The following is a 21,423-nucleotide window of genomic DNA, read 5'->3' as shown; positions in this document are numbered from 1 at the left end:
GTCCACCTCTTGTCTAGCTTATACCACGTGCCCCAGCCCACACTGGTAACCACTGCGTCCATGTTCTCTGACACTCGCTGTCTGTGGGATTTTTTAGAAGTTCAACCTTACTGCGTAGCTATTTAATGTGACTGTCACTTGTCTCCCCAGCTGGAACAAGGGAAAATGTTAGGGTGACATAAGGTAGCACCTTAGACTTTGGCTCAGTCTCAACCACATCAGGCTCCTGAGGTCAAGGAAGAATCTCTTGGGCAGCCTAGGTTAGCATACCTGAGTCCCTCATACCCTTCTGCTTGCACAGCTCTTGAGTGTGATCCAAATCCTCAAGGTCAATTTCTCTTCTTATCTGAGCTCCAAAGCCTCTCTCGGAGTAAGCCTTCCCTTAACTTTGTTCCTGTCTAGGCTCCCAGGAGCCGAGGCACAGCTGGGACAGCCCCCAGTGCCAGTGCCTGCCTTAGTACAGTGACACTCAGTTCTTGGTTGAGCAAAAACTTGTTTGTTACAACTTAACCTGTTTCTCCTGTCTCTACCTTTAAGAGCTTAAACATTTAACAAGACTACATCTTTCGTCCCTTCCTCCCTCTTTCTTTCATAAAACTTCTCTTTCTTCTACTTTTCTCCAGCTAATTCATCTGGAGATCAAACCCGCAATCCGGAACCAGATCATAAGGGAGCTGCAGGTTCTGCATGAGTGCAACTCTCCATACATCGTGGGCTTCTATGGTGCATTCTACAGTGATGGCGAGATCAGTATCTGCATGGAGCACATGGTATGTGACACCCTCTCAGCCTCTGGAGCAATGGCCTTAAGAGTTGGGTGGTTCTGGCCTAATCTTTGGTCTGGGATGTGACCAGCTGCCTCCCTGCTGCTCCTGGGATCCATATCACTATCTGAGGCATCTGGGAAGTCTGACTGTAGAGCTTGGGATATTCACAAGATGTCAGACCTCCTTTCTAGGTCCTTGCCTCTCTTCAGAGAAGTGGCAGTATTCCTGGTGGATGTACCTAGAGCACCTCTCGTAGTTTTTTTTTTTTTTTTTTTTTTTTTTATTCCGATGACCCTAAGATGTGATGTAAGTAAAATCTGGTAAATAACAGTTTAAATCCATTTCTTGTGTATAATGCTGTATGCTAGGTGCGAGGCTCTGGGATTATGAAGATGATATAATCTACTGTAAGGGCAGCCTCTAGGGTTTCTCTGGGTTTCTGCATGATGCACGTTAGTGGAAGGAGAGGGCAGTGGAGAGAGAGGGCATTCATAGGCTAATTAATTATATGCGTGTTAGCTGCCAGTCATTTTACCACTACGTGCTTGGAATCCCTCCTTGTCTTCAGATATAAGTCTTCCAACACATTGTGCAACTTAGGGAATTCTTCAAGTGTTGATCTTTGCTTTATTCTCCCTGGGCTGATGGCTTAGAGATGAGGGCTGACGTGAGTCTGCACACTTGGTGGCTGTCATGCTTTCAGTCCAGTATTGTGTCTCTCAGCTCCTACCCCATTTTCTTCCTGATACTTTAGACCTGTCCTGACCTCTAGAATAGGGGTCCTGGTATGCAGCCTTAGTGAACTTTAGAATAACCCTCCTGGGAGGATTCTCTACTTGTGTCTCCATTATTTTGAACCTCTTTTCATTGTAATGATCACGAAGTGCTGCATCCACTGTTATAGGCATCTGCCGACATTTGTGGGTGCCATATGGAACCTAAATCCTAAAAACATCTTCTGCACATCTAAAGGTTAGAGAAAGTGCTTGTTCTCTCTTTCCTCAATGAGAGCAAAGCATTCTCTGTGGGAAGCATATGAACATTTCTGGCTTGGTCCTAGTCCTTGGTCTGGGCTGCTGATTATTTTCTACTTGGGTCCTGGCTTTCCCTCAGGGAGCTGTTTCTTATTCCTTGGGTTTCTTGTGTTCTTTTTTTTTTTTTTTAATTTTATTTATTTTTATTTTTTAGGGTGGTGAAGGGTCCCTGTCCCCTTTTTTTTGAGACTGAGTCTTGGTCCTGTTGCCCAGGCTGGAGTGCAGTGGCACGATGTCGGCTCACTGCAATTTCCGCCTCCCAGGTTCAAGAGATTCTCCTGCCTCAGCCTCCAGAGTAGCTGGGATTACAGGTGTGCACCACCACTCCCCACTAATTTTTTTTTTTTGAGACGGAGTCTTGCTCTGTCGCCCAGGCTGGAGTGCAGTGGCGCGATCTCCACTCACTGCAAGCTCTGCCACCTGGGTTCACACCATTCTCCTGCCTCAGCCTCCTGAGTAGCTGGGACTACAGGTGCCCACCACCACGCCCGGCTAATTTTTGTATTTTTAGTAGAGATGGGGTTTAACCATGTTAGCCAGGATGGTCTCGATCTTCTGACCTCATGATCTGCCCGCCTTGGCCTCCCAAAGTGCTGGGATTACAGGATTGAGCCACCATGCCTGGCCTGAATTTTTTTTTTATCGTTAGTGGAGACGGGATTTCACCGTGTTGGCCAGGCTGGTCTCGAACTCCTGGCCTCATGATCTGCCCACCTCAGCCTCCCAAAGTGCTGGGATTACAGGCATGAGCTACCGTGCTAAGCCAATCTTTTTATTTTTCTTTCTTTTTTTTTTTTCTGAGACGGAGTCTCGCTCTGTCGCCCAGGCTGGAGTGCAGTGGCTGGATCTCAGTTCACTGCAAGCTCCACCTCCCGGGTTTACGCCATTCTCCTGCCTCAGCCTCCCGTGTAGCTGGGACTACGGGCACCCGCCACCTCGCCAGTTTTTGTATTTTTTAGTAGAGACGGGGTTTCACGAGGTCAGGATGGTCTCAATCTCCTGACCTCGTGATCCGTCCGTCTCGGCCTCCCAAAGTGCTGGGATTACAGGCTTGAGCCACCGCGCCCAGCCGCCAATCTTTTTATTTTTCTTACATTGACCTCTTGAGATACTAGGAGGCTTCTTCCTTTACACTGACCTTTTTTGAGATGCTAGGTGGCGTCCTTATTCTGGAATTCTTATTCACTTTGAACTTATAGATGTTGATCACATCTCTTGTGCCCTTGCCATGTCCTCCTCTTCCTTCAAGCCTTCCTTCTCCTTCAGGAGAAGATGACACTGGGAATGACTGGGGTTGGTTTCCCATTCTCTTGGCCCATTTCCAGTGACTGCAGGTCAGTTTTTTCCCCCCATGGATTTGGCTCTCTGGAAATAGTGAGATGTTCCTGCACAAGTCTCTAAATCAGAAAGTATCTCTGGAGTTACCGTGGGGAGCCTGAGACTGGGAGGGGAAAATGTTTCAAGGGCCAAGCACAGTGTCTGGCACCCGTTGGTTGGTATGTGTTGAGTTACTGAATGAGGGTGGCCAGGATGGGGAAGACCTGGTCAGGCTTGGGGCTTGGTGGGGGAGGGTTAGGCCTTGGAGCTTGCCATAGGACCTTTTGGCCCTGAGTATACATAGACCCAGAGGGCAGCTAGAGCAGTCAGTCAGTAGCAGTGGAGAGGCTCAGGTGATGCCAGAGCATCTAGATGGACCATGTAGGAAGCAGCTGTGGCTTGAAGAGCAGAGACCAGGCAGCCATGAGAGCCAGAGTGGCTTTCTGCTTCAGCTCTGGGCACTCTCAGTCCTTCCTTGTTCCTGAGCAGGTCCTCTAGCAGGAAAGGCCCTGCCCTGGCTTCCTCTGGAAGGAAAATTCTGACTGTGGGCTCTTGCTTCCCTCGGACCTTCTGCTTTGCCTCAGCTCCAGCATTTCAAAGGTGTTGTCAGGTAGAGAGAACTCTGTTCGATAGCCACACCCCAGCTTCTGCAGGTCTTTGGTCCTCTCTGTCACAGTCTTTGCATGAGTTTTGTGTCATGAATATTATTTTCCCAACACTTTATTATTAAAATTTTTACAGGCCGGGCGTGGTGGCTCATGCCTGTAATCCCAGCACTTTGGGAGGCTGAGGTGGGCGAATCACCTGAGTTCAGGAGTTCAAGACCAGCCTGGCCAATATGGTGAAACCCCGTCTCTATTAAAAAACTACAAAAATGGCCAGGCGTGGTGGCTCATGCCTGTAATCACAGTACTTTAGGAGGCTGAGACGGACAGATCACCTGAGGTCAGGAGTTCGAGACCAGCCTGACCAACATGGAGAAACCCCATCTTTACTAAAAATACAAAATTAGCCAGGTGTGGTGGCACATGCCTGTAATCCCAGTTACTTGGGAGGCTGAGGCAGGAGAATCACTTGAAGAACCTGGGAGGTGGAGGTTGTGGTGAGCCGAGATTGTGTCATTGCACTCCTGCCTGGGTGACAAGAGCGAAACTCTGTCTCAAAAAAAAAAAAAAAAACAAACAAAAAAATTTGAGCGTGCAGGAAAACTGGAAGGAAGTGTACAGTCGTAAACCCACCACCTAGATTCCACAACTTATATTTTGATATATTTGGTTTACCACATATCCATTGCTCTGATCAATTTTAGGGGATGTATGGGGTTTTATTTTTGGTTTTTGTTTGCTTGTTTGTTTGTTTTTGAGACAGGGTCTTCCGCTGTCGCCCATGCTGGAGTACAGTGGCGTGATCTTGGCTCACTGTAACCTCTGCCTCCTGGGCCCAAGCGATCTAACCCCCTCAGCCTCCTGAGTAGCTGGGACTATAGGCACATGCCACCATGCCCGGCTCATTTTTGTATTTTTAGTAGGAATGGGGTTTCACCGTGTTGCCCGTGCTGGTCTTGAACTCTTGGGCTCAAGCAATCCGCCTGTCTTGGCCTCTCAAAGTGCTGGGATTAGAGATGTGAGCCACCACGCCTGGCCCTGGAAATGCGTTTTGCAGTAAATTTGTGTCATCAGCATTGGTTGAGCCCTGTCTTCTAAAGCACTCAGCCGGGGGCTGATCTTCCCTAGAAATGAGCCCTGTGTGTACTGCCCAGTCTGAATGTTGAGACCCAAGGAGGGAAATGAATGCTCCCTGATCAGAACAGGAATGCTTTTGTCTTTGGGGAAGGAGATTCCTGCTCAGGTGGTAGCTGAGCAAGCGGAGAACTAGGGACCCAGAGTTGATGGTTCTTGTGCAGGAATAAAAGCTTTTGAACTGTTATTTTCGTAAAGCATTTGTCTCTTCCATAGAAAACCTTCACAAAAGCACCATTGACTTACTTAATAATTGGCTTCTAAAAATAAGCACAATTTCAGCAGCTTAAGGCAAGGACTTGGCAACAGTGAATTAGAATTAGAAAGTTGTATGGTTAGTTGCAGGCAACCCTGGAGAAGCCTGACTGACTTATGCCCCTTACATTTGGTAATTTCATTGTTCACATTATACTCTGCTTGTAGCTTTATGGAGTTTGTTAAAGGAAAGAGAGCCAATGTTTCCTTTTTGTTTTAAAATTAACTAATTAATTAATTTTAGAGATAGGGTCTTGCTCTGTTGCCCAGGCTGGAGTGTAGTGGCATAATCATAGGTCACTATAACTTTGAGCTCCTAGGCTCAAGCAATCCTCCTGCCTGAGCCTCCCAGGTAGCAGCTAGGACAATGATGTGCATCACCATGCCAAGCTAATTTTTATTTTTTGTAGAGATGGAGTCTCACTACTATGTGGCCCAGGCTGGTCTTGAACTCCTGGCCTCAAGCAATCCTCCTGCCTCGGCCTCCCAAAGATTTGGGATTACAGGCATGAGCCACTGCACCTGGTCTGTTTTTCCCTTTTTGATAGAGATATTTCTCCTACCATCTCCCAGGAGAAGTGTAAACCAAGACAGTTACCTGGGCTGCCCCCTGTCCTAGGCTGCATTTGGGGTCAGTTGAGAGGTAGTGCTGGCTGGGCATAGTGACTCACACCTGTAATCCCAGCACTTTGGGAGGCTGAGGCAGGAGAATTGCTTGAGCCCATGAGTTCGAAACAAGCCTGGGCAACAAAGTGAGACTCCCCATCTACAAAAATAAAAAAATAAAAAATACCTGGGTGGGGTGGCACGTACCTGTGGTCTCAACTACACGGGAGGCTGAGGCAGGAGGATCACTTCCTCCTCTGAGCACCAGTAGCATTGTCTGTTCTCTTCATTCAACTGTTTGTTCCGTGCCTTGTTTCAGAGGAGGATTTAAAGTGCCTTACCTCTTACGAATATATTCTGTCTCCCTAAGCAGAGAGTGTATTCTATCTTTATCTTATAGTTTTTTTTTTTTTAAAGTAGTTCTTACATTTACAGAGGCATTTGATAAATGATAGAGGATGATGATAACTGCTCAATATAGATGGGATACTTTAGAAAATTTGTTTGAGTTTTCAGGAACTAGGTCTACCTCTGAGGGTAATTTTTTTTTTTTTTGAGACGGAATCTTGCTCTGTTGCCCAGGCTGGAGTGCAGTGGCACGATCTATGCTCGCTGCAAGCTCTGCCTCCCAGGTTCATGCTGTTCTCCTGCCTGAGCCTCCTGAGTAGCTGGGACTACAGGCGCCCGCCACCACGCCCAGCTAATTTTTTGTATTTTTAGTAGAGATGGGGTTTCACTGTGTTAGTCAGGATGGTCTTGATCTCCTGATCTCATGATCTGCCTGCCTCAGCCTCCCAAAGTGCTGGGATTACAGGCGTGAGCCACGGCGCCCGGCCTCTGAGGGTAATTTTAAGTTGCAAGTGGTAACTGGCTACACTTGAAGCCACAGGGGACCTTAACCTTTTTCTGCTTTGATATATCAGGATCCTCTTAGCCAGGCATTTCTTCAAGATGGTAGGTTAAAATGTAGAACCCTTAATGGGAGCCCCTGGTGTGTGAGCCCTGCAGAGCCTGGCTTCATACCATACTTGTATCCTCTCTAGTACTCTTTTTCCATTGCCTCTGTCCGGCACCCCATTCATGTCATCTCATCTCCTTACCAGTCTCTCTGCCTCCAGAGTCTTGTCTGTCTCCCTGAGCTGCTGTGATTCTTATCTTTAAACACTCAGGTTGGATTCCTTTACTTCTGCCTCCATAAAGTCAAGTCCCAGTTCCTAGGTGGGGTTCTGGTCACAGCTGGCCATTTCCAGCTTGATCTGTCACTACATCTCTTCATGCACCAACAGTGAAATGACCACATCATCCCAGGAGTACTCAGCAATGTAATGCGTCTCTGCTTTGATCTTATTGCAGTACTCTGTTCTTCTCTCCCTTTTCTCTTCCCCTTTTCCAGGTATAGAAATCATGCTCATCCTTTGAGTAATATTCAGCTCAAATGCCATCTTTTAAGAGAAGTCAGAATTACTTCTCCCTTCTTCTGCATGTCTGTATCACTTTCTTATGCCATTATGGTTTCATTGTTAATATTGGGAAAAACTTCCAGACCGTGTTTTTTCCTTTACTGTCACACCACAACAATCAACACAGAAGACTTCTGTGACCAAAGGTATGGAGGGATTTTCTCTACACTCTTAAGCAGCGGACGCCAGCTGGGTGTCTTCCTGTTTAATTCCGACACTGTCTACCAGAAGATCATGTCAGATCCCATGGATTCAGGGCTCAGTCCCCAAGACTCCGCCACCACCAGTTGCAAGTCTGGGCCTCCAAAACGTCCAACTGACTGGCTTTAAGTTGGGACTCCCATGATCCTATCAATCTTTGGGTTCGATTAATTTGCTGGATGGGCACACAGAACTCAGGGAAACACTTAATTTTACTGGTTCATTATAAAGGACATTGCAAAGGATACAGATGAGGAGACACATAGGACAAGGTATGGGAGTGGGGTGCGAAGCCTCCATGCCTTCCCTGGGCTCACCACCCTCCAGGAACCTCCATTTGTTCACTTTTCCTGAACCTAGCCTTCTGGTTTTTTTTTTTTTTTTTTTTTTTTCTTTTTTTGAGACAGAGTCTCGCTCTGTCACCCAGGCTGGAGTGCAGTGGCCTAGGCTGGAGTGCAGTGGTGCGATCTCTGCTCACTGCAAACTCTGCCTCCTGGGTTCACGCCATTCTCTTGCCTCAGCCTCCTGAGCAGCTGGGACTACAGGTGCCCGCCACCACGCCCGGCTAATTTTTTGTATTTTTAGTAGAGACAGGGTTTTACCATTTTAGCCAGGATGGTCTTGATCTCCTGACTTCGTGATCCGACTGCCTCAGCCTCCCAAAGTGCTGGGATTACAGGCGTGAGCCACCGCGCCCTGCCGTGTTCTGGGTTTTTATGGCAGCTTCATGAGGTCAGCATTCCTTCCCCCAGCATATAGGGCAGGACCCTCTCAGGGGAAGGCGTTGAGATCCACAGTTAAAAAGGTGGGGGGTATATTAGAGTCCTGCTTTGGGGCAGGTAAAAAGAGGGCAGGAGAGATTCTGAGGCCTATTCCTGAGGCCTTACACACCCAAAGTTACAACAAAAGACTAAGGCATGCCTGTAATCCCAGCACTTTGGGAGGCTGAGGTGGGAGGATCGCTTGAGCCTAGGATTTCAAAACCAGCCTGGGCAACATAGGGAGACCTCATCTCTATTAAAAAAAAAAAAAAAGAAAAGAAAAAGATTTGAAAAATGAAAAATAAGACTGTAACAAGGGCACATGGGAGTTATAAACCGGAAACCATAGATGAAAACTTTTATATATATATATATAAATAAAATAATACCACAGTTATATTTTATTGAAAGTCACATATTTCCCCTATTAGTAAATGTATTAAGGGCAGAAACCAGCTGTTTTTCATATATCTGACCCCCATAGAAGCTAACACAGTCTGTGGTACTTTGTAGGATTTGTGGAGTGAATTATTGCTTTCTATGACATTTTTCTTTGGATTGATAATTATGATTTGTTAGCACAGTACCAAATGTACCTTGTGACATACGTGATAGTGATAAAATGGCCAGCATTTGTTGAGCACTTATTATGTGCCATATGTTGTTCTAAGTGCTTTATATCTATTAGCTGGTTTAATCCTTATATAGCCCTGTGATTATTATAATAGCCTAGTGATTATTATCCTCATTTTGCAGGTTGAGTTACTTAGTCAAGTTCCCCAGATAGTAAGCAATAGAGTTGGAATTCACATTTATAGTTTGCTTCTAGAGCCTGCGCCCCAAACCACTATATTATATTGTTATTTCAGTGCAAATCAGGCCTTTTTGTGACTACTGAATTAGTAATTGAATGATATTCGTGGGATTAGAGTTGTTACTTGACACCTCCCACAGTGGTTTGCATTCATACCATATTTGATGTCAGCAATAAACCAATGGGTGCTTACTCTTAACCTTTTAGGAGGATTTGCCTGAGATTCACTTTCCTCATGAGGTTTAAAGATTCCTTTTCTTCCCGAAAGTTATCCCTTGAAAGAATAGTTAGAAACATTGTCACTAACTGGTCTGGTATTCTCATTCTTAGGATGGAGGTTCTCTGGATCAAGTCCTGAAGAAAGCTGGAAGAATTCCTGAACAAATTTTAGGAAAAGTTAGCATTGCTGTGAGTATGTTATGAAGGTTTTCTTCTAAGTTCCTCACTGATAAATTAATGAGTTGGTAGGAAATGGACAAGAGAGGAAGATGGGAAGTCAGTGAGGGGATTTAAAAATAGTGGTATTTTCTCAGTAGACTCTTCCCTGTCTGGAGTCTATAGACACTGTTGTCTCTCTTGCATTAGAATGAGAAATGTGACTTTCTTTATATTAAAATCTGTGTGTCTTGAAAACCAGGGGCCAGGCACAGTGGCTTGCACCTGTAATCCCAGCACTTTGCGAGGCCGAAGTGGGAGGATTGCTTGAGCCCAGGAGTTCAACTCCAGCCTGGGCAACATGATGAGACCTCACTTCTACAAAAAAATAAATAGCTGGGCATGGTGGTGCACACGTATAGTCCCAGCTAACTGCAAAGCTGAGGTGGGAGGATCACTTGAGACTCGGCTGCAGTGAGCCATAATCCATAATTGTGCCATTGCACTTCAGTCTGGGCGACAGAGCAAGACCCTGTCTCAAAACAAAACAACTCTATGTAAAAAGATGGTTGCTTGATAAGGCAGGTTAAGAAAATGAAACAAAAGAATAAAAAATAAGGGGCTGGGTGCAGTGGCTCGTGCCTGTAATCCCAGGACTTTGGGAAGTGGAGGCGGGCAGATCATCTGAGGTCGGGAGTTCGAGAACAGCCTGACCAACATGGAGAAACCCCATCTCTACTAAAAATACAAAATTAGCCAGGCATGGTGGTGCATGCCTGTAATTCCAGCTCCTCAGGAGGCTGAGGCAAGAGAATTGCTTGAACCCAGGAGGGGGTGGTTGTGGTGAGCCAAGATTGCACCATTGCACTCCAGCCTGGGCAACAAGAGTGAAACTCTGTCTCCAAAAAAAAAAAAAAAAAAAAGAGGGCAGATTTGTGATGATGATAAATGAAGTATTTTTCTAGAGTATTTTAAAATAGATTATTTTTTTAATCACCAGTATTTTGTCTTCTTTTACATTCCCGTTCCTCTAGGTAATAAAAGGCCTGACATATCTGAGGGAGAAGCACAAGATCATGCACAGAGGTAAGAAGTTATTTGCTAGTTGTTGTGCTTTGAATTTTAGATATAATCCAAAGGTTGTTGCTTCCTCTTTTTTGTACGTTTTGTTTTCGTGTAAAAGCCTTTTAATAACATGTTAAATCTTTTATTAAAAATCATTGTTTAGTTTGGTGGCTGGGGCAGCAATTCCCACCCTCTTCTTGGTCTTGCTACACCTATTGCCTATAGCTGTGATGGACATAGTCATAGTCACCCTGGAAGTCTAGCTAAGAGCCTCAGCCAGAACTTAGTTATCCAGTCTCCGGTGTCACTTTTCACTGGACTAGATTGTGCATATGCCCAAAGTCAGGACTGGCCAGCTGCATATGAGTTTTGCTATAAAAGAAACTGATTTATTGCTTGGTGCAGTGGCTCACGCCTGTAATCCCAGCACTTTGGGAGGCCCAGGCAGGCAGGTGGATCACAAGGTCAGGAGTTCGAAACCAGCCTGACCAACATGGTGAAACCCCATCTCTACTAAAAATACAAAAATTAGCCACCAGCCATGGTGGCTAGCTCCTGTAATCCCAGCTACTTGGGAGGCTGATGCAGGAGAATCGCTTGAACCCAGGAGGTGGAGGTTGTGGTGAGCTGAGATTGCACTGCTGCACTCCAGCCTGGGCGACAGAGCAAGATGCCGTCTCAAAACAACAACAGGAACAACAACAACAAAACACATTAAAAAAAATAAACTGATTTATTTTAATAAAGGTACACATAGACTTACCATGTGAGCATACCATCTTAGGCATTTGTCCAAGATGAAAGATAACATATATCCATACAAATATTTAAAGAAGCTGTATTTCTTGTAGAAACAACTGAAATATCCTTCAGCAGGCAAAGAGAGAAACAAATTGTTGTATTTCTATACAATAGAATACTCTTCAGCAATAAAAATGAACAGACTACTGATACACGTAACTTTGAATTTCAGAAACATTTATGCTGAGTGAAAGAAGCCAGACACAAAACAGCCCAAACTATTTCCATTTATATGAAATTACAGAGAGAATAACAACAAATCCATAGTGGCAGAAAGTAGATCAGTGGTTGCCTGAGGGGTCTAGGGAGAGATTAAAGGGGCATGAAGGGGCCGGGCGCGGTGGCTCAAGCCTGTAATCCCAGCACTTTGGGAGGCCGAGACAGGCGGATCACGAGGTCAGGAGATCGAGACCATCCTGGCTAACACTGTGAAACCCCGTCTCTACTAAAAAAAAATACAAAAAACTAGCCGGGCGAGGTGGCGGGCGCCTGTAGTCCCAGCTACTCGGGAGGCTGAGGCAGGAGAATGGCGTAAAAACCCGGGAGGCGGAGCTTGCAGTGAGCTGAGATCCGGCCACTGCACTCCAGCCCGGGCGAAAGAGCAAGACTCCGTCTCAAAAAAAAAAAGGGGGGAGGGCATGAAGGAGCTTTTTGGGGTGACACAAATGTTACATCTTTTTTTTTTTCCCCAAGAGCACAAATCCACTTGTATTTATTGACTTCTCATTAGTTTAAATCCTTGAAGGGGGCTGGGCGTGGTGGCTCATGCCTGTAATCCCAGCATTTTGGGAGGTTGAGGCGGGCGGATCACCTGAGGTCAGGAGTTCGAGACCAGCCTGGCCAACATGGCGAAACCTCGTCTCTACTAAAAGTACAGAAAATTAGCCGGGCGTGGTGGCAGGTGCTTGTAATCCCGGCTACTCAGGAGGCCGAGGAAGGAGAGGCTCAAACCCAGGAGGCGGAGGTTGCAGTGAGCCGAGATCGCACCACTGCTCTCCAGCCTGGGTGACAAGAGCGAGACTCTGTCTTTAAAAAAAAAAAAAAAGTCCTTGACGGAGTACAACAGCACTTGGATTCCTTAGCAGGAAGAGAACTTCAGAATTTGGCACAAACTATGCCTCTGGTTCTGTGGGCCCAAGTTACCTGTCTCCAGATTGCTCTGATGTTGTTTGGTTTGCCGCCAGGAGTTACTATATTGTTCTTTGCTTTGTATACGTAAGCACATCTCTTGCCCAAATAGAATTGTGTTTCATCTCGGGCATAAACACTTTCAACTTTAGGAAGAACTGTCTTCTCCCTTTGGCTCTGGATACCCTGCTTATAGCCAGCAAAAATGGCCTTGCACCACAGCCTTCCACATATTTCCTTTTAGAGACCTATTCCCAGCAGACCTCCATAGGATCCAAGATGGCGGGAAGGGCAAATGTTACATCTTGACAATGGTGATGGATACATGGGTATATACATTCGTTGAAAGTCAACTATCCACTAATGTGACTGCATTTTATAGTATATAAATTATACCTTGGTATAGTTGCTTTTTAAAAAGATGAAGCCAGAGAACAGGAAATTGGTAAACATAGTGCTGTCGGCCATGTCCCTTCTGCCGCAGCACTGTCAACAGTGACTGGTGTAGGGAGGAGAGCTGAAGAGGAGATGAGTGGACTAGGGTGGGCTGGTGGAACTGAATGGACAGCTTACAAACCCCATAGTGTAGGTGATACATCACAGGTGAGCAAGCTGAGCACTGAGTGGAACCACCTTTGACATGGCTGACTCCTGGATGCATTTTTTTTTTTTTTTTTTTGACATCCCCCTTCTCTCCCCTAGTGTTCTTTTTGTTAGTCTTACTTCTTCCAGATACTGAGCTTTCAGGTCTTCAGGTAGAGATCACTTCATTATGACAGTGTTTGCAAGTGTTGGAGGGTGTTCTGATTCAGTAGGTCTGGGGTAGGGCACAGGGATCTGAAAATTTAAAAATAGGCAATTAGCAGGGCGTAGTGGCTCATGCATGTAATCCCAGCACTTTGGGAGGCCGAGGCAGGTGGATCACTTGAGGTCAGGAGTTTGAAACCAGCCTGGCTAACATGGTGAAACCCTGTCTCTACTAAAAATACAAAAATTAGCTGGGCATGGTGGCACATGCCTGTAATCCTAGCTACTCAGGAAGCTTAGGCAAGAGAATTGTTTGAACCTGAGGGGCAGAGGTTGCAGTAAGCTGAGATCATGCCATTGCACTCTAGTCTGGGCAACAGAGACTCTGTCTCCAAAAAAAAAAATGAAAAGTTTAATTGTAAAGAAATATATACATAAAGTTTACCATTTTCTCAAGTTTTCAGTGTATAGTTCAGAGGCATTAAGTATATTCACATTGTTGTGCAGCCATCACCACCATCCATCTCCAGAACTTTTTTCATCTTGCAGACGTCAAGCTCTGTATCTATTAACAACTCTCACCGGATGTGGTGACTCACGCCTGTAATCCCAGCACTTTGGGAGGCCGAGGTGCGCAGATCATTCGAGGTCAGGAGTTCGAGACTGGCCAACATGGCGAAACCCCCGTCTTTACTAAAAGTACAAAATTTAGCTAGGCATGGTGGCACACACCTGTAAGCCCAGGTACTTGGGAGGCCAGGCATGAGACTCCCTTGAACCTGGGAGGCAGAGGTTGCAGTGAGCTGAGATTGTGCCACTACACTCCAGCCTGGGCAGCAGAGCAAGACTCCATCTCAAAAAAAAACAAAACAAAAAAAACCCCACTATTTCCCCCTTTCCCCATCCGTTGGAAACCACCAATCTATCTTCTGTCTCTATGAGTTTGACTACTCTAGGTACCTCATTTGAGTGGAATTATGCAGTGTTTGTCCTTTAGGGACTAGCTTGTTTTAGTTAGAATAATGTCTTCATGGTTCATCCATGTTATATGATGTGCTAGACACTGGTTCTTAAGTAAGCGCTGGTTCTAATGGTGTGGTCCATAGCCACACTTTGGGAAACAGTGCATTGGGGGTAGAGTGAGTAGCTACGTGGGCTGTCTAGAAAGAGGAGTAATGGCAGCTTATCCCTAGTGAGATTTGTGGGGAGAAAAGAAATAGAAAATGAAGCGCAAAGAAGAATGTTGTACAAGCGTTCCCTCTCATTCCAGGGAAAATTTCTCAAAATATTGAAAAATTTCTGTCCGTGATAGACTTGTAGTTGGAATTCGCATGACCAGCTTACAGCTTGTACATATGGTTCAGTTTTGTGCATCTATTAATTTCAACCTGGGGCCGTCAAACTGCATTGTTAAGAACTACAGACTATTGGCTGGGCGCGGTGGCTCACACCTGTAATCTCAGTATTTTGGGAGGCCGAGGCGGGTGGATCACCTGAGTTTGGGAGTTGTAGACCAGCGTGACCAACATGGAGAAACCCCATCTCTACTAAAAATACAAAAAATTAGCCGGGTGTGTTGGTGCATGCCTGCAATCCCAGCTATTTGGGAAGCTGAGACAGGAAAATTGATTGAACCTGGGAGGCAGAGGTTGCAGTGAGCCAAGATTGCGCCATTGCACTCCAGCCTGGGCAACAAGAGCGAAACTCTGTCTAAAAAAAAGAAACAAAACTAGCCACTATTCTGACAAGAGCCGAGGAAACTCAGAGCTAACTTTTAAAAAGAAAACTAGACTTCGTCTTCTGAAATTATTAGGAGTTACTGGCGAAGGACTTGCCGTCTCACCATAAACAGCTATAAAACTGGAAAACATACATGTGAAACAGTTGTAATCAGACTCTGAACAACAGATAAGGTAGGACTGTGATCAGTGAGAGATAAGAAACAGAAGCAGTAATCCCTATGATTGCTTCAGCTTTTTGCCTGGAAGTACTTTTTTTGTTTGTTTGTTTTTTTGAGACGGAGTCTCGCTCTGCCACCCAGGCTGGAGTGCTGTGGCCAGATCTCAGCTCACTGCAAGCTCCGCCTCCCGGGTTCACGCCATTCTCCTGCCTCAGCCTCCCGAGTAGCTGGGACTACAGGCGCCCGCCACCTCGCCCGGCTAATTTTTTTGTATTTTTTAGTAGAGACGGGGTTTCACTATGTTAGCCAGGATGGTCTCCATCTCCTGACCTCGTGATCTGCCCGTCTCGGCCTCCCAAAGTGCTGGGATTACAGGCTTGAGCCACCGCGCCCGGTCTGGAAGTACTTTTTAAATCCCACCCCCATCCCCCCTTTTTTGAGACAGGAACTTGCTCTGTTACTTTGGCTGGAGTACAGTGGCTCGATCTCAGCTCATTGCAGCCTTGAACTTGCAGGCTTAAGCAATCCTGCCACCTCAGCCTCCCAAGTAGCTGGGGCTACAGATGTGCATCACCACGTCTGGATAATTTTTAGATTTTTTGTGGAGTAGGGATCTGGCTCTGTTGCCCAGGCTGGTCTCAAATTCCTGGACTCAGGTAGTCCTCCTGCCTCAGCCTCCCGAAGTGCTGGGATTACAGGTATAAGCCACTGCATCTGGCGTATAAATCCCCTGGAGTCTGTTGGTGAATACTGATCTGCACATGTGCAGGGTGAAAGTCCATCAGACCAGACAGAGAATTACCAAGGAGCTATATGTTGAACAATTCCCAGAGTTTACGCAGGGCTGTGAGAAGTTCAAATTCCACCCATTCAGAATGGAAAGCCATAATTGAACATAAATGAAACGCAATAGAGACCCCAGAAAAGTCACCTTAGTTACCAGGTTAAACTAGCTCCAGGGAAAAGTTTTTAAAAGCTGTCCAATAAAACAAGTCTCTGAAAGGTCAGTCTGACCTACAAGTTACTTAACAACATGGCAAAACAAAGTTTAACACTCGAAGACAACAGAATCTAAACACCAAATTCAGTGTCCAGCATCTAATAAAAACAATTACCAGACTAGCAAAGAGGCAGGAAAAGCCAGGCCATACCAAAAGAAAACCCAATCAGTAGGAGGAGATCCAGAAATGAAAGAGATAATGGAATTAGCAGAAAATGACTTTAAGAGATATGAGGCCAGGTGTGGTGGACCAGCCTGGGCAGCATAGTGAAACCCCATCTGTACTTAAAAAAAGAAGAAAAAAAACAGAAGAGATGTTATAAATATATGCGCGAGTATTTAAAGGGAAAGATGAGTATATAGGCAGAGAAATGGAAGATAAAAAGAACCGTGAAATTTCTTTCTTTCTTTCTTTCTTTTTTTTTTTTTTTGAGACGGAGTCTCGCTCTGTCGCCCAGGCTGGAGTGCAGTGGCACAATCTCAGCTCACTGAAAGCTCCGCCTCCCAGTTTCAGGCCATTCTCCAGCCTCAGCTTCCCATGTAGCTGGGACTACAGGCACCCGCCACCACGTCTGGCTAATTTTTTTGTATTTTTATTTTTAGTAGAGAGGGAGTTTCACCGTGTTAGCCAGGATGGTCTCGATCTCCTGACCTCGTGATCCACCCGCCTTGGCCTCCCAAAGTGCTGGGATTACAGGCGTAAGCTACCGCGCCTGGCCAGAACCGTGAAATTTCTGTGGATGAAAATTTCAGTATCTGAAGTGAAAAATTGATTTTCTTGTGCAGATTAGTCCCTACATAAGAAAGGAACAGTTAACCTGAAGATGCTCTAGTAGAGCTATAGAAACTGAAGCACAATAGAGGAAAAGACTAGAAAGAGATAAAGAGCAGAACCTCAGAGACCTGTGAGACAAGATTCAAGTAGTCTAAGTTACATGTAATTGGAGTCTGGGGGAAAGGGCAAGAAAAGAATGAGACCTATGGGCCAATTTCAGAGGCAGGTAAGACAATGTCATGCTGATGAACATAGAAGTAACTGGAGTCTCAGGAAAGGAGGGGCTGTGCTGGCAGTAAACAACTCGGAATTGATGTGAGAAAAAAACACTATTTACCATAATATCAAAAAATAGGAAATACTGAGGGACACATTTGACAAAAGATATCAAAACCTTAATACCAGAAACCACAAAACATTCCTAAGAAGATTTAAAGAAGACCTAAATAAATTAAAGAAGGCCTAAATAAATGGAGAATTTAAAGAAGACATGAATAAATATGTTATTGATGAGAAGACTCGTGTTGTTAACAGTTTTAAGTGCTAACCCTATGATTGCTATGTAGGCAATTGATATATTAATTGATCTGTAGATTTAAAGCCATCATATTGAAAATCCCAGCAGCCTTTTTTGTCAAATTAACAAATTATATCTAAAATTTACATGAAAATGCAAAGGACCTGGAAAAGCTAAGACAACATTGAGAAAAGAAAAAGCTGGGGACTTAGACTACCTGATTTTAAGATGTATTATATCTAGGCGTGGTGGTGCACACCTGCAGTCACAGCTCCTTGGGAGGTTGAGGCAGTAGGATCACTTGAGCCCAGGAGTTCTGGGCTGTAGTGTGTTAATGCCAGTTGGGTGTTTGCATTAAGTTCAGCATCAATGTGGTGACCTCCCATGAGCAGAAGACTAACAGGTTACCTAGGGAAGGGTGAACTGACCCAGGTTAGAAGTGGAACAGGTCAAAACTCCAGTGCTGATTAGTAGTGGAATCACACCTATGAATAGCCACTGCTCTCTAATCTGGGCAGCATAAGGAGACCCTGTCTCTTTTAAAAAAAAAAAAAAAAAGAAAGAAAAAAATTATTATAAAGCTGTAGTTATAGAGTGTTGTATTGGTGTAAAGACAAGCATAATAAATCAGTAGAACAGAATGAAGAGTCCAGAATTAGACACATACCTATATAGTCAATTGATTTTTGGCAGATGAAATTACAAGGTAGTTCAATAGGGGAAGGATAATCTTTTTAACACATGATGCTGGAACAATTAGGTATGCATATGCACAAAGATGATCCTTGACCATTACCTATTACCACATACCATATTCAAAAGTTAACTCACTGTAGATCATAGGTCTAACTGTAAGAGTTAAAGCTATAAAATCTTGTAGAGGAAAGCATTGGAGACTATCTTAGTGACCCATGTTTTGGCAGTTTTTAAATGGGAGACAGAAGGCATGCACTAGGTAGAAAAATCAATCAATTGAGAATTTTATCTAAACCTAAAATATTTGATTCTCAAAAGATACTGACAGGGCTGGTGTGTGGTGGCTCATACCTGTAGTCCCAGCACTTTGGAAGGCTAAGGCAGGAGGGTTGCTTGGTCTATATAACAAGACATCATCTCTACTAAAAAAAGAAAAAATTAGCTGGGCCTGGTGATGTGTGCCTATGGTCACAGCTGCTTGGGAGGCTGAGGCAGGAGGATTGCGTGAGCCCAGGAGTTCGAGGCTGCAGTGAGCCATAATCTTTCACTCCATCCTGGAGGACAGAGCAAGACCTTGTCTGGTGGGAGTGGGGAGTGGTGGAAAGACACTGACAGAAATGGAAAGACGAGCCACAGACCAAGAGATGATATTGGCAAAACATACATCTGACAAAGGACTTTATCTAGAATATTTGATGAAGACCTCTTATAACTTAGTAAAAAGAAACAACTGAATACAAACGTAAAAGATTTGAACAGACACTTTACTAGAGAACTTTAATAAAGACACTTTACACTGCTGGTAGGAATGTAAAATGGTATAATCATGTTGGAAAACAGTTTATCAGTTTCATAAGATGTTAAGCATATAGTGAATATACATTTAGCTATTTCACTTCTAGAATTTACCACAAAGAAATGAAGGAATATGCCCATTCAGATACTTGTACATACACATACATAGTAGTTTTATTTGTAATAGCCAAAAGCTAGAGATACCCCAGATACTCATTAACAATTGAATGCATAAACAAATTATGATATTTCCATACTATGGCATACTACTTAGCAGTAGAAGAAACCATTGATACATGCAACAAGACCTGGATGAATCTAAAGAGAATTATGCTGAATGAGAGAAGTAAGACAAAAAAGGATACACATGATTCCATTTATGTAAAATTCTAGAAACTACAAACTTTAGGGACAAAATGCAAATCGGTGGTTGCCCAGGTACTGAGGGCAGGAGAGAAAGGAAACAATTACAAAGGAGCAAGAGGAAGCTTTTGGGTGTGATAGACATGTTTATTATCTTGATTGTGGTGATGGTTTTACACACACACACATTAAATGGTACACTTTATGTAGTTTACTGTATGAAAGTTACATATCAGTAAAGCTGTAAAATAAGTTGCTGAACACCAGTGATAAATTCTTAAAAACATTCAGAGAGAGGACAACCATTTTGGAAAACAGGTATTAAAATTTCTTTTAAAATTAAGTCACACCACCATCAGCTGCACTCCTTGGCATTTACCTAAGATAAATGAAAACATTAACTCGTGCAAGGACTTGTTACACAAATGTTCGTAGCAGCTTTGTTTATAATTGCCCCAAATTAGAAGCAAAACAAAAATATTTATTACCAGATGAGTGGGTATATACTGATATATTCAAACAATGGAGTACAACTCAGCAATAAAAACAAACTATTGATATATATAACTTTGATGAATCTCAAAAATATGCTAAGGGAAAGAAGCCCTGTACAGAGGAGTACATACTGTGAGAGCCTGCTAATAAGAAATTTTAGAACAGACAATCCACAGTAACATACAGCAGATCAGTGGCTGCCTGAGGGTCTAGAGGTGGGGATAGTTTAACATCAAAGTGCGTAAGGGAACTTTTCTGGAGTAATAGAAATGCTAAATCTTGTTTGTGGTAATAGGTTCACAGGTGTAAACATTTTTGAAAATGCATGCAAGTATACACTTAAAATGCTAACTGTAGGCTGGGTACAGCGGTTCACGCCTGTAATCCCAGCACTTTAGGAGGCCAAGATAGGTGGATCACCTGAGGTCATGAGTTCGAGACCAGCCTGGCCAACATGGTGAAGCCCCCGTCTACTAAAAATACAAAAATTAAGCCGGGCGTGGTGGTGGGCGCCTATAATCCCAGCTACTTGGGAGGCTGAGTCAGGAGAATTGCTTGAACCTGGGAGGCAGAGGTTGCAGTGAGCCAAGATCGCGCCATGTCCGGCCTGGGCAACAAGAGCGAAACACTGTCTCCAAAAAAAAAAAAAAAAGAGTGCTAAATATAGAAAGCCACCTGCTTTCTAAGTGTACTGGCTGCCACCTTGTTCTCTTTCTACTGACAAGAAAGCATCAATAAGAGGCAGTGATTGGTTTGAGGGGGAAACAGTTTTTCCAGCAGTTTAGTCCTTAATCTGTGGCTTTTTAAGACTTCTGAGTTCCATGTTAGAATATTTTAATGTATCAGTATCTTTTTTTTTTCTTTTTCTTTTTTTTTTGTTCTGAGACGGAGTTTTTGCTCTGTTGTCCAGGCTGGAGTGCAGTGGCACGATCTTGGCTCACTGCAAGCTCCACTTCCCATGTTCACGCCATTCTCCTGCCTCAGCCTCCTAAGTAGCTGGGACTACAGGCGCCCGCCACCACGCCCAGGTAATTTTTTGTATTTTTTTTAGTAGAGGCGGGGTTTCACCATGTTAGCCAGGATGGTCTCAATCTCCTGACCTCATGATCCGCCCACTTCGGCCTCCCAAAGTGCTGGTATTACAGGCGTGAGCCACGGCGCCCGGCCTAATGTATTAGTTTCTAGGAAATAGGAGTAGCCGAAAGGAGAGGAGGAATGAACATTTCTTAAGCACGGAGTTGTGTTCTACGCTGCGATTGACATATGCAGTCTACCACTGTGGAAGGATGAGTGAGGTTAGTGTTGTAGGAGCATCTGGTGGAGTAAAGGCATCCCATCCTCTGTGAAATGGAGTCTGCATGCCTACTCAGAGGTTGCTGTGAGGATTAAGAAATTACATATGGAAAGCAACTGGCAAAGTGTTTTGCATATAGAAAGCTCTAACAATGCTAATTGCCTTCCCTGTTTCTTTATATGATTTATCAGGAAACTAAAAGAGTGATTAAAACCTGAGCTTTGGTTTCTATATGTGTAAAATAGGAAGTTCATGTATTTGTTTCTCATTAACCTGTAAGTTTCTTCAAATCTGGGAACATGTCTAATTGCTGTGTATGTATCTTCAGTCCTGAAGACGATAGTAGAAAACAGTTGTTCTTTGAAGGTTTGTTACATGGTTGGATGTATGATTAACTTGTGCCAGAACACACAGGAGTCAACTTGTGAAACTGGGCGAAGGACCCATGTCTCTTGCTCTTAATACAGTGTTTCTTTCTAGTCCTGTGTTTTTCTCTACTATGTACCTACTATGGACCA

At 44.3% G+C, this 21,423-nt stretch overlaps 1 protein-coding gene across 1 annotated transcript in view; it reads left to right on the top strand.

Annotated features, from left to right (window-relative positions):
- MAP2K1 (mitogen-activated protein kinase kinase 1) overlaps positions 1 to 21,423 on the top strand; it is a 114,217-nt gene that overhangs the window by 54,164 nt on the left and 38,630 nt on the right. The window contains exons 3-5 of the mRNA XM_033189677.1: positions 624 to 770; positions 9,285 to 9,362; positions 10,364 to 10,415. Coding sequence (XP_033045568.1) covers positions 624 to 770; positions 9,285 to 9,362; positions 10,364 to 10,415 — 277 coding nt within the window. The remainder of the gene's footprint in view (positions 1 to 623; positions 771 to 9,284; positions 9,363 to 10,363; positions 10,416 to 21,423) is intronic.

This window comes from Trachypithecus francoisi, unplaced genomic scaffold, assembly GCF_009764315.1.
Source record: "Trachypithecus francoisi isolate TF-2019V2 unplaced genomic scaffold, Tfra_2.0 Lachesis_group3, whole genome shotgun sequence".
Taxonomy (NCBI): domain Eukaryota; kingdom Metazoa; phylum Chordata; class Mammalia; order Primates; family Cercopithecidae; genus Trachypithecus; species Trachypithecus francoisi.
This window is presented reverse-complemented; position numbering and strand designations above follow the sequence as displayed.